Source organism: Hordeum vulgare, chromosome 1H (genome assembly GCF_904849725.1).
Source record: "Hordeum vulgare subsp. vulgare chromosome 1H, MorexV3_pseudomolecules_assembly, whole genome shotgun sequence".
NCBI classification, from domain to species: domain Eukaryota; kingdom Viridiplantae; phylum Streptophyta; class Magnoliopsida; order Poales; family Poaceae; genus Hordeum; species Hordeum vulgare.
The window spans coordinates 489,006,506-489,018,429 of record NC_058518.1 but is presented as its reverse complement, the minus strand read 5'-3'; the positions used below and the strand labels follow the sequence as shown (position 1 = coordinate 489,018,429).

Sequence of the window (11,924 nt, the reverse complement as noted above, 5' to 3'; positions counted from 1 at the left end):
ACCCACTTAAGGGTGATTGCGCGGTGACCACGAGGGAGGTCCGCGAGCTCCCACGTGCGGTTCTGCTCGACCGCATCCATCTCCAACTGCATCGCGGCGCGCCATGCCGCGTCTTTCTCGGCCTCTGCAAAAGACCGAGGTTCGCCGTCCTCACACGCGAGTTGTAGCTGCGCCTCCAGGTCGCGTGGCACCAGTCCCGGCACCGGCTGGTCGCCGAGTAGATTATCCATCGTACGATACCGTAGCGGTTCGCCGCTATGATACGCGTCGATGCGCTCCTCGTCGTGAGTGAGCGGGGAAGCGAACTTCATCGGGTTGTGCTCTGCGTGAGCTGGTGCTGATGAAGACGAGCCCGGAGTGGTGACTGTCGGGGCTGGAGTATGCGGCGTCGCCGGTTGTGGTGCCGTCGGCGTAGCAGGCACCGGAGTCGATGTAGTTTTGGGGGCTGGGGTAGACGTGCTCGGCGAAGAGGAGCTGCTTGCTCCCCCAACTTCCTTGAAGTGGACGTACTCGACAATGAAGTCGTCATACGTCGGCGTCAAGCCGTCGTCCACCGCCTTGTCCCATTTCCACCCTCGCCCTTCGTTGAACTCAACGTCTCGCGCCATGCGCACACGCTGTGTCTCTGGGTCGAGGATGCGGTAGGCCTTTGAGCCCTCCGCATAGCCGATGAAGACTCCCGGAGTACTCCTGTCGTCGAGCTTGCCGATGTGGCCGAGCTCTTTGGCGAACGCAAGGCAGCCAAAGATCCACAAGTGAGAGACCGCCGGCTTCCGCCCATGCCAGGCCTCGTACGGCGTCCTGCCGTCGAGTGCCTTAGTAGGCGAACGGTTGAGGATGTAGACGACCGTTAGCACCGCCTCTCCCTAGAAAACAGCCGGCATCCCTCTCTCCTTGAGGAGAGCCCGAGCCATCCCCACAACCGTCTGGTTGCGCCGCTCGACGACGCCGTTTTGCTGCGGGCTGTACGGCGCGGAGTAGTGGCGCTGGATGCCCTCATCAGCGCAGTACGACGCGAATTCAGCCGCCGTGAATTCGTCACCGTTGTCAGTGCGCAATACGCGCAGTTTGCGGCCGCTCTCCGCCTCCACAGCAACCTGCACACGCCTGATGGCGTCCGGCGCCTCTCCCTTACTGCCGAGGACCATCACCCACATGTAGCGAGAGAGGTCGTCGACGAGCAGCAGGAAGTAGCGTCGACCTCCTGGTGTGGCTGGCGTCACCGGGCCACACAGATCTCCGTGCACGAGCTCCAGCCTCTCCTTGGCCCGAAAACTCGCCTGCTGGGGAAAGGGGAGTCGTCTCTGCTTCGTCAGCACACAGATGTCGCAGAACTGCTCCACATGGTCGAGGCATGGCAGGCCTCGCACCATCTCCTTGGCACTTAGACGCTTAAGGGCCTCAAAATGAAGGTGCCCAAAGCGCTCATGCCATTGCCACGCCTCGTCGTCCCGACGGACAGCGAGACAGACCGGTTGTGCCACCTGCACATCAAGGACGTAGAGTCGATTTTCACCTCTGGGTACCTTGGCGAGAAGGCGACGCTGGCGATCCCAGATGCGTAGGACCCCATGCTCAATCAGCACGCGTGAGCCGTTCTCATCCAGCTGTCCCAAGCTGATGATGGAGTTCCTTAGCGCGGGGATGTAGTAGACACCGGTGAGCAGCCGGTGCTCTCCCGTCTTGGTGGTGAAGATGACGGAGCCGACGCCCTTAATTTCCACAGCTGAGGCATCCCCAAACTTGACGGAGCCTCGCGCGTCGGAGTCGAGCTCGGCGAAGAATTCCCTTCGACCGGTCATGTGGTGGGTGGCGCCGGTATCGAGGCACCACCCCGCAGTCTTGTCCTTCCCGGAGCCATCACCGAGAAGAGCGTGTGCTTTTGGCTCGTCGAGGTGGAGGGGAGCCTTTGCGACTGGTGTCGCTGAAGGTAGCTCGATGCTTGCATGCGCCATGAACAGAGCCATCTCCTCCTCCACCGCCTGTGCTACGTGAGCCTGGCCTTGTCGTGGTTGGCGACACTCATTGGCCCAATGGCCAAGCCGGCCACAGTTGTGGCAGCTGTTGTCCTGTGCCGGCTTGGGCTTGCCAGCGACGCCGTCCTTGGCGCCTCCGCGGGAGTCACCTTCGGCACGTCCTTCTGCCTTGCCGCCCCTTCGCGCCTTGCGCTGCTTGCCGCGCTTGCGGCCGCCCGTCGTGGAAGGAGGCTCCCCCTTCTTCTTGTCACCAAGGCTGGCATCCCACTGCTCCCGAGTTAGGAGCAGCTTCCCGCCGGTGGTGATGGGCCCCGAGGGAGGCTGTGGCTCGTCGGTGTCGACGACCTTGAGGCGACCTATCGCCTCCTCGATCGTCATCGTGGAGAGGTCCAGCAAAGACTCGATCGAGCGAGCCATCTGCTTGTACTTCTCGGGAATGCACCGGAAAAGATTCTCGACAGCTCTCTCCTCGGTGTAGGTGGCATCGCCGAACTTCACCATCTTCTGCAGTAGAGCGTTGAGACGGAGAGCAAAGTCATCAACGTCCTCACCTGGCTTGAAAGCCAGGCTCTCCCACTCCTTACGAAGTGCCTGCAGTGTGGACTTGCGAGCACGGTCGCTGCCGATGCGTGCCGCGGCGATGGCGTCCCAAGCCTCCTTGGCAGTCCGCTTGTTGGAAAGCGAGAACTGCATCTCGGGCGGGACTGCGGCGATGAGGGCGTCCAGCGCCCGTCGATCTTCTTGGTGGTCGAAGTTGCTGTCCTGGACTGCCTCCCACAGCCGCCGCACCTGGAGCCTGATCTTCATGATCGCGGCCCACTCGACGTAGTTGGTTTTAGTGAGGGTAGGCCACCCAACACTGGGACCAACATCCCTGACCACAGTCCGGACCTCGTAGAGGCCGCGGTCCTGGTCGTTGCAGCCGCCGTCGCCGTGCGCACCTCCACCTGGAGCGCGGGCGTGCTCGGCTGCCCACTGCGCTGTCCGCTCTTGCGCCACTTTGGCACGGTCTACGTCGGCACCGTCGTCCGCAGGCGCGGAGCCGTTGGAGCTGCCGGAGCCGACGCGGAGTGCCTTGGCACCCGCTGTAGCCTCACGTGCTGCCTCCGCTGCTGTTGCTGCTTCTACCTCCGCCCTGGCTGCTGCCAGCTCCGCTGCAGCCAGCCTTGACACCCTTGCTGCCGCAGCAACTGCTGCTACAGCTGCTCGCTCACGCTCCTCTGCCACGGCGCGCTCGGCCTCCTGCCGGCGCCGTATGCTCGAGGTAGCCGTGTGCTGAGAGCGACCTGCAGACATGGCTCGCTGCAGGGGGGCTGTTGCGTGAAGAGGAGGCTGTTGCTGACGAGCTGCTGCTCGACAGTCCGGAGGGAGGGAGGTAACTAGGGGCAGTCGGAGCAGCTGCTGCTAACGGCTTAGGCTGCTCAGCTCCCGGTTAGAGAGGTGAGCAGGAAATGCTCAGGGTACAAGATAACGAGGCTCTGATACCACCTGTTAGACCTTTCAGCCTGAGCATTGATAGTTGTGGATGACACTAGGAGAGTTGGGACAATTTTCGTTGGTTTATTTCTCACACAATGCCATGCCAACCTGAGGGGTTGGGGATACATATTTATAGGCTGCTAGCCAGCCAAGCATATGCTAAGATGCTAGTCTAAGATGTTAGTCTAAGATGCTGCTAAGATGCTAGTCCAAGATGCTATCCTAACTGCCAGTCCTTGATGGTCAAGGATTCTATCCTAACAGCCACAAGGACCATGTGCTGCAGCCCCACAAAGGACTATGTGCTGCAGCCCCATAAAGACCATAGTACATAGACTTATCCATCAATCAAGCTAACCTGACAGATCATCTGTCGATTCATGACACAACGCCCCTCGGCCTCCTCGACGATGGCACGTAACCTCAGAAGCAGCTGCTGCAGCCTCTGCAGATCCTCTTCTGTGGTTCTCTGCTCACAGCACTTACCAACCACGAAGGATATGGCTCTGCCTGCAAGATCACCGAGAACTGCAGAAATGAGCGCCTCCATTACGAAGCACGAACGAACAGGAACTCTTCCAAAGCCTCTGAATAGCTAGATGGTACTCTGAGATCGATGGAGGCAGGTAGTTACTGACTCCGTGACTTTAAAGGTCAGCAGAAAGCTCCAGAAAGCAACTGCAAAAAATAGATGTTTGACCCAGAAAGCAACTGCAAAAAATAGATGTTTGACCCAGAAAGCAACTGCAAAAAATAGATGTTTGACCCAGAAAGCAACTGCAAAAAATAGATGTTTGACCCAGAAAGCAATTGTCCAAAAAACAAATCAAAGAATAGGGATTTGACCCAGCCAACAAAGGTGATACTGTTACGACAAAAGAAAAGTATTTGTTTCTGATTTAATAAAGGTCAGGGTGGTGGAAACTTGAAGCTGCAAGTTTCCCCTGTTGGGAGTGAGATCGTATATTTTCTTCTGTTCTTTCCAACGCCTGCACAATCAGACAGCGGTTCTGTTTGTTCACTCTGTTCTGTCAGCGGTTGTTTCATCTTGTTAGCTCCAGCTCTCTGTGTTGATTATCACTTGTGGTACTGATAACTGATCTTTGTAGCAAGCCATGCCGGTTGCCTGGATTGAATTACTCAAATTCGTGAGTGATGTTGTCTTCTACAAGGCACAGTTAACCAGCATCATGGCTGAAAAGTATCAAACTTTGCGGCAGGATCTGCAGAGGTTGCAGCAGCTGTTTCTGAGGATCTGCGCCGACGTTGAGGACGCCCATGGTACCTTCCCTTCGTCACCCTCTCTGAGTGGTGCCATCGTTCATGTGACCGAAACAGGCTTCTCGAGTGGTTGGAGACAACTCTAGATGTTAGTACTAATAACAAGATATGTCAACTTTATACAGCAAGTGAAAAGAGAGAGTCAGCAGAAAAATTAGCTACTTAGTCAAGGGCTTGTTTATTCAGATGAAGAGCACACAAGTTATTACAAGCACAAACAATATTTAAGGAGCCCTCTGTACCGGGTATCAGTTACTACATTACTCCATACAGGATCGAGTCAAGACTCAAGAACCAGATCAACTTTCAGGGCAGCAAGCAGTCTCATCTAACAATCTGGCGAGCCTTGGTCCGTACACAAGAAGAGAACCCACCAGTAACTCGAAGCAATGTCACCACGGTGCCAAAGAGTGCTACTCTTATTCCTCAATGCTTTGGTACTTCTCGTGCCGGACAAACTCGCAGACAGTTGTGTAACTGTAGTATGGTGGTATGAGAGACCTCCAGGACAATACCTCAAATTTTCCCCGTGGCACAGCGCTCCAGGTGCCGGATAGAAGATCCATCAGTGTTATCCTCGGAGTCCCACCGTGAGAAGCAGGCCCATTTTGGTAGTCACTACATCGCAGAAGGGACTTTATATACTCAGAACCTCGCCGCCTTTTGACCAAGCTGCAAATATACCGAGGCTGATCTTCCTCAGCAGGATATTCACCTAACAACAGGATGTTCTTCTGCCTGTGCTCTCTAAGGTGTCCGAGAACCCTGCACCAGAACTGAGCACTAAAATTTTCTCTCAGTAAGGCAGCAACAACATATGCGTATATGAAAGATTCACGCATCTCTAGGGCTATCTCCATGGCCATGGATGTTAGCTTTGGGTGCTCCACCGGATCCGTGCTACCAAAAATGAGCATCCTGAAGAAATACCAGTAAGCTTCCTTAGACAAATAGTTTAGCCTGACAGCTTCCGTTGTTCCAAGACTAGTCGTCTTATCTGATCGGCTAGTGATTATGATTTTGCTCCCATGTGGCATGCATCGTTCAGAAGAGTGCAGCAGCCTCTTACAAGCCCATTTGTCCACGTCCCCTGAAAGCTCAATGACAACTAACAACCTTTCTTCATCCAAGGCAATATTTTGATGCTTGATCACACAATGATCTCTAAAAGTTGCCATCGTTTGATCTTTAAGGTTGTTTCCAGTGTAGAGCAAGATTGAGGAGAAGTGATTCCATACACGCTCATCGTTGCAAACATGGTCCACAAGAGTGCTCTTCCCAACACGCGCAGGACCAACAATTGTAAGAACTCCCACATTTTCATTCCCTGGAGGTTCAGCTTGTAACAAGAAGCTAATGGCTTGTTCCCTCTCCATTTGGCGGCCAAACATATACTTGCCCACAAATAAATATGCGCCATAGGGTTGGCGGTACATGCGAGGGTAGCTCATCAGAAACATAGCAAACTCCTTCATATCAGCAACCATGTTTTCTAGGCCAATAACAGCCTGTTTCAACCCCTGACTGCTTTCTCTACCAATTACCGTGCTCTCAATCTGAGTGTTGCTAGAAAGAAGGCGAAAACGCTTAGCCGGATTGAAATTGGATTGAGCAAACAAGAAGCGACCCACCTCCTCATCATCGGTCTTCTTCTCTCTGCACCTGAAGGCATCGAGAAGGTAGTACCCTCTGAACATTTGCTGTCTCATAGTGCTAGCCTGATGTATCATCCCTCGGTTTGTGACACACCGCCCCTCAGCCTCCTCGACAACAGCACTTATCCTCAGAAGCAGCTGGCACAGCCTCTGCAGATCCTCCTCTGCAGTTGTCTGCTCACGGCGCTTCTTGACCACGAAGGACATAGCTCTGCCGACAAGATCACCAAGAACCGCAGAAATGACTGCCTCCATTGTGAAGTGAGAATGAACAGGAACCCCTCCCAGCACGTCACTACATAGATGGTGCTCTGAGCTCGAACGACTCGGGAATTTGTTGACTTGATGACTTGGAACAGTCAGCTGGAAGCTTCAGAAGGCAATTGTGCTGTAAATTTCAGAAAATATATGTGTTTTCCTCTCCTAGTCTTCATTGACCCATTCAACGAAGGCGACATTGTTTTGACAGAAGAAAAGTATTGTTTATTTACTCATCGGATATCAAAATGGTGGATATATAGATACAGCATGTGGGAGCTCAGTGATTGTGAAATAACACAGCCATATGTGATATGTCCTACAACTACAAAGAGAAGAATAAGTAAATGAACATACGGAATAAATGAGCATGGACTTCAACCAGATTCATAATGCTAGAACAAGATACGTTCTACTTATATTTTTGGGGAAATGCTTTCTTTAACTTTGTCAAGTGACACCGGTAAATAAATTATAAAGGTTTAGAAAAACAGATACTAGAACGGCATTTATCACCTCGTTCCAGAACCTAAGAATGAATTATTAGCTAAGAGCTCTAATACAGTTCATTTGATTTGATGTCAAGAAAAATAACGAAACTGGGATCTGAGAAGATGTCTCGAATGCAGTATGTGGCATCATTTTGGTATAAATTGCTTCACACGCTCGAAGCTTGATGACAAGTGTTCTAAGAAACCATGATTAATCAAGCAAATGGTTAAAAGTACAACCAAATCCACCATGGATTACAAGATTATTCATTCATCAATCATCTGCTATCAGTATCCGAGCAAAGATCGCTCAGCTGAAGAAACAATTGGAATTGGTCATACACACTAGACTACAGTTGATGTTCATCCACAACCACAAGTGAGCAATATACCAAAACAAGATCACTGTGTATTTTGGTAGTACAACACGACTACTGATACAGAGGATGAGTAATAGACCTTGCACAATGGCTCCTCAGAATCAGATGGTGTAGTCGGACCACTGGCGTATGAAGGAGGTGTGATCCATGGACTCTCCGGGCATGTCCTCGTCCTTGTCGGCCTCGCCCTTCCTCCCTCCGAGGAGCCTGGCAGGGTTCCCCACCGCCGTGCTCCGCGCCGGCACATCTATGAGCACCACGGAGCCAGCCCCAATCTTGGCCCCGGCTCCAATCATGACGTTGCCGAGGATTGTGGCGCCGGCGCCTATGAGCACCCCGTCCCCAATCTTGGGGTGGCGGTCGCCGACGGCCTTGCCGGTCCCGCCGAGGGTGACGTGGTGGAGGATGGAGACGTTGTCCCCGACGACGGCGGTCTCGCCTATGACGACGCCGGTGGCGTGGTCGAGGAGGATGGCCTTGCCGACGACGGCGGCGGGGTGGATGTCGACGGCGAAGACGTCGGCGACGCGGGACTGGAGGGCGAGCGCGAGGGGGCGGCGGTTCTGCGCCCAGAGGACGTGCGCGACGCGGTGCGCCTGGATGGCGAGGAAGCCCTTGTAGTTGAGGAGGCAGTGGGAGAATCCGACGCAGGCGGGGTCGCGGGCGCGGGCGGCGAGGAGGTCGGCGACGACGGCGGCGCGGAGGGAGGGGTGCGCGGTGAGGGAGGCGAGGAAGAGGTCGTAGAGGAGCGTGGAGAGGAGGGTGGAGGAGCAGAGCTTGTTGGCGAGGTGGAAGGAGAGGGAGCGGGGCAGGGAGGGGTGGGACAGCACCGTGGCGTAGAGGAAGGAGGCCAGCGCCGGCTCCGCGTCCGCGTCGCGCCGGGCCTCCGCCTTGATCTGCGTCCACACCCACGACTCGTCGTCCTCCGACTCCGGCGGCGGGTAGGCCGGCACCACCTCCGATGGCAGCGCTGGCGTGTGGGGCGGCGAGGGCTGGCGGTGGTTGGAGTCGGCGCCGCCGTCGGGTTCCCGCGCCTGCGGCTGCTGGCCGGCCGGCATCGCCGCCGGAGCTAGGATGGGATGGACTGCTGGTGTCTGAGGATTGCGGGCCGCCTGCGGATCGGATTGCGGAGGGAGAAAAGGCCGAGGCCCAACGTAGCGCACGAGACAGACAAGTGGAGCCCTTTCCTCGATACACAGACAAGCGGTTCATCGCAAAAAAAAAAAAGTGGCTTATTCTCAAAGGAAAAAAAGGGTCTGGTCAAGTGGAGTACAACCTTTATTCGTAGGGCAGCCGTCGGAGACTTTTGTGGTTCCCTTTGCCTACAGTCCACCCGTCGTGCTCTGAGCGTGATCTCAACGATCTTCGTCGGTTATCTTTTGACAACGAATGTGAAATCGTCGGCGTCGAGAATAATGAAGATGTTTTGATCGTGACAATATTTGTGTTATTGTAGTAGATTTGATGTGTACAACCTTACGGGTTTTAGGTTTAATTATGTGTTCTCGCAGATTCGTTCGTATGGGTCTGATGAGTCTGTGCTAGCTTTTCTTGGGTATCCAACGAAGATACTCCCCCGTAAATTAATATAAAAGTGTTTAGATTACTATTTTAATGACCTAAATACTTTTATATTAGTTTATACTCCTACATAAGAGATGTTTATATGTTTTCCTAATAATATTTCTTGGAGGTAAGTTCTTAAGATGAGAGCTCTTTTTGCAACTTTTTGAATAGCATTTGTAGCTGCATTGTTTGTCAAGTTTAAACAAGGTTATAACTCAAAAATAAAATGATTGAATAAGGTTACATGTCGTTCCAAAAAAAAACATACTATATGATACAAAACATTATGATACATGTACGATAATTTCCATATGATCTACTTCCTCCGTTCCTAAATATAAGACCTTTTAGAGATTGCACTATAAACTAAATACGGATGTACATAGACATATTTTAGAGTATAGATTCATTCATTTTGCTCCGTATGTAGTCTTCTACTATAATCCCTAAAAGGTCTTATATTTTGAAACGGAGGGAGTACGTATGACGGTGCATATAGTAGCCATCCAATTATTCTTAGCAGCTTTATTCTACGAGCATGAATAACATCCTATAACAATTGTATGCAGTTTTATTGCATGCATACGGAGCAATTTTGTAGAGAGAAGAAAGCTTCGTAGGATCCTTCCAAATCAACGTTTCGAGATACTCCCTCCATGGCTCTATCCACATACATAGGGCGTGATATGTTATTCGAGCTAGCCTTTGACCAATGCTAAAAAACATTAGTATATGAGTTGTATGATACAAATTAAAATATATCATTAAAAACTTCTTTCATATATGAGTTGTATGATACAAATTCTTTCCGGAGACTTGCCTTTCTTCGCCACCGCCGCATTTGGGAGCTTCGAGGAGGGGGCACGTGGCTTTAGGGCGGGCGCCAGCACGCCGCCAGCCGCTGCCGAGGTCGTCTGTGGCGCCATGAAAAGGCCGCGCGCGAGACCCGTGGTTGGAGGAGTACCGGCGGAGGCGAAGCCAGAGCTCCCCGTGTTAGGGCTTGCGTCGACGGCGGCGGCGGGGTCACACGTGTACGGAGGGGTGAGGTTGATGTCGGCGCGACCATCCATTTAACGAATCCGCCGGCGGCGAGGCGGGCGGGGCGCGGCCGGAGCGAAATCGGGAGGTAGGAGAGGGTGCGGCGCGGGCGCTCGAGTGTGCAGCGCGTGGGAGCGGGCGCACGAAATAAGCGGCGCGCGATGCCGTTTCGTCCCGCGCGCTGAACATCTTATGCCACACTCGCGGTTTTTCCACCCCCGCTGGAGCGCCCGAAGTGATGGTGCGCGCCCAAAAACCTTTTTTTTCAGCGTGTCACTTATATAGCACGACTGTTGAAGATGCTCTTAGGAAAAGATCACCCACCTAGCTAGCCGTTGATTAGCATTGATATTGCCCGTAATATTCCTGGACCACGCCATCACATTTTCATCCTAAGAGCATTTCCAAAAGCGGCAGCAAAACCCCCGAGTGCGGTAAACTACGATTTTAGCGCGTCGGACATTTTCGCGCGCTCCAACGAAGGCGGGAAACTCGGACGCGCGGGGAAAGCGGGAGCTCGCGCGCTAGATTTGGCGCACCGCTTCCGGCAGCTCCCCGTCGGGTGCGACAACAGCACCGGAGGCGGGCCCGTCGTCGCCCTGCAGCTCCCCGGCGCTGGCCTGGTCGGTCAGCTGCCGGCGGGGACCGTGGGCAACCTCACGGCACTCAGGACGCTGTCGCTCCGCTCTAACGCGCTCACCGGCGGGATCCCCACGGACATCGGCAACTGCGGAGAGCTCCGGTACCTCTATCTCCATGACAACCGGCTCGTCGGCGAGATACCGGAAGGGTTCTTCTCGCTCGGCTTGCTGCAGCGGCTCGTCCTCTCGAATAATCGTTTCACTGGCGGAGTGTCGACGGAGTTCAACAAGCTTACCCGGCTCGCCACTCTGTACTTGGAGAACAACGCCCTTAATGGCACCCTCCCTGCCGACCAAGACGCGGCCGGACCCCGGCTGGCCCTGCGCGACGCGGTGGGGTGGAGGGAGTGGCCGGCGGGGTGTGGCGGTGGTGGCGGTGAGGGGGAGGCGGGGTGGAGGAGCAGGGTGGGCTCGGTTGGAGGAGAAGAAGGGTTTTTCCTTTTTTGCCTGTCCGGTCCGGCTGGAGAGAGAGAGTCGGTTTTTCCCGGATCGAAGCGGTCCGGACCGGTTTTCCCTGTAAGAGACTGACCGGTGGGTCATGTGTGTCAGAAAAAGCATCTATACGTAGAAATACAGGATCTGTAAAATACGGTCTATATCTTGATACGTATTTACAAAAAATTTAAAAAATGACATCAATTTATGAATACGGCCAGAATTGTGGTAGACTTTTGCAATTAACTCTCGTGCAGCTGCTCACAGCGGCGACGTGCGTGGCAACACCGCCACGGGGTTCGACGCCGCTCGGCACACCCACTCGCCGCGCCCGCCAGCGCCCCCTAGGCATGCCTGCCTAGCCGTCCGCGGAGAAGGCAGGCACGGGCGCACCGTGTACCAAACAAATCAAAGCTCCACCGTCCGTTCCCTTGGCCTCCGCTGGCCGCTTGCCCGACGAATGGTACCGCGCCACCTGCCACGCCCGGCCGCGCGGCGGGGCCCAGGCGGCCAGATAGCCCAATTCGCTTCGCTCGGCCCTCCCTCCTCCCCCGCCTCCGCCTCCGCCTCGCCCGCGCGCGGAGCACGAGACACGCCACGCGCTGCCCCCCGCCCACCGCCACCGCCACCGCCACCGCCGCCGCCACCAGTCCACCACCACTCTTCCACCTCACTCCACTCCCCGCCTCTTTCCACCCTTCAACCTCCCCCCACCCCCACCCCA

At 54.5% G+C, this 11,924-nt stretch overlaps 2 protein-coding genes across 2 annotated transcripts; both read right to left on the bottom strand.

Moving 5' to 3' along the window:
* Nucleotides 1–4,898: 4,898 nt before the first annotated feature.
* On the bottom strand, nucleotides 4,899–7,260 carry LOC123448602 (disease resistance protein RGA2-like). Its single transcript, XM_045125556.1, has one exon. It carries the CDS (start codon nucleotides 6,644–6,646, stop codon nucleotides 5,156–5,158), a length of 1,491 nt encoding a protein of 496 aa, XP_044981491.1. The 5' UTR covers nucleotides 6,647–7,260; the 3' UTR covers nucleotides 4,899–5,155.
* Nucleotides 7,261–7,342: 82 nt separating this feature from the next.
* Nucleotides 7,343–8,666, bottom strand: LOC123448609 (probable serine acetyltransferase 5). Its single transcript, XM_045125564.1, has one exon. The coding sequence runs from the start codon at nucleotides 8,576–8,578 to the stop codon at nucleotides 7,622–7,624; it is 957 nt and encodes a 318-aa protein (XP_044981499.1). The 5' UTR covers nucleotides 8,579–8,666; the 3' UTR covers nucleotides 7,343–7,621.
* Nucleotides 8,667–11,924: the final 3,258 nt, after the last annotated feature.

What these genes read in the sequence shown, in the direction of transcription:
- LOC123448602 (XM_045125556.1), bottom strand. Translation starts at nt 6,646, where the DNA reads ATGGAGGCAGTCATTTCTGCGGTTCTTGGTGATCTTGTCGGCAGAGCT.
- LOC123448609 (XM_045125564.1), bottom strand. Translation starts at nt 8,578, where the DNA reads ATGCCGGCCGGCCAGCAGCCGCAGGCGCGGGAACCCGACGGCGGCGCC.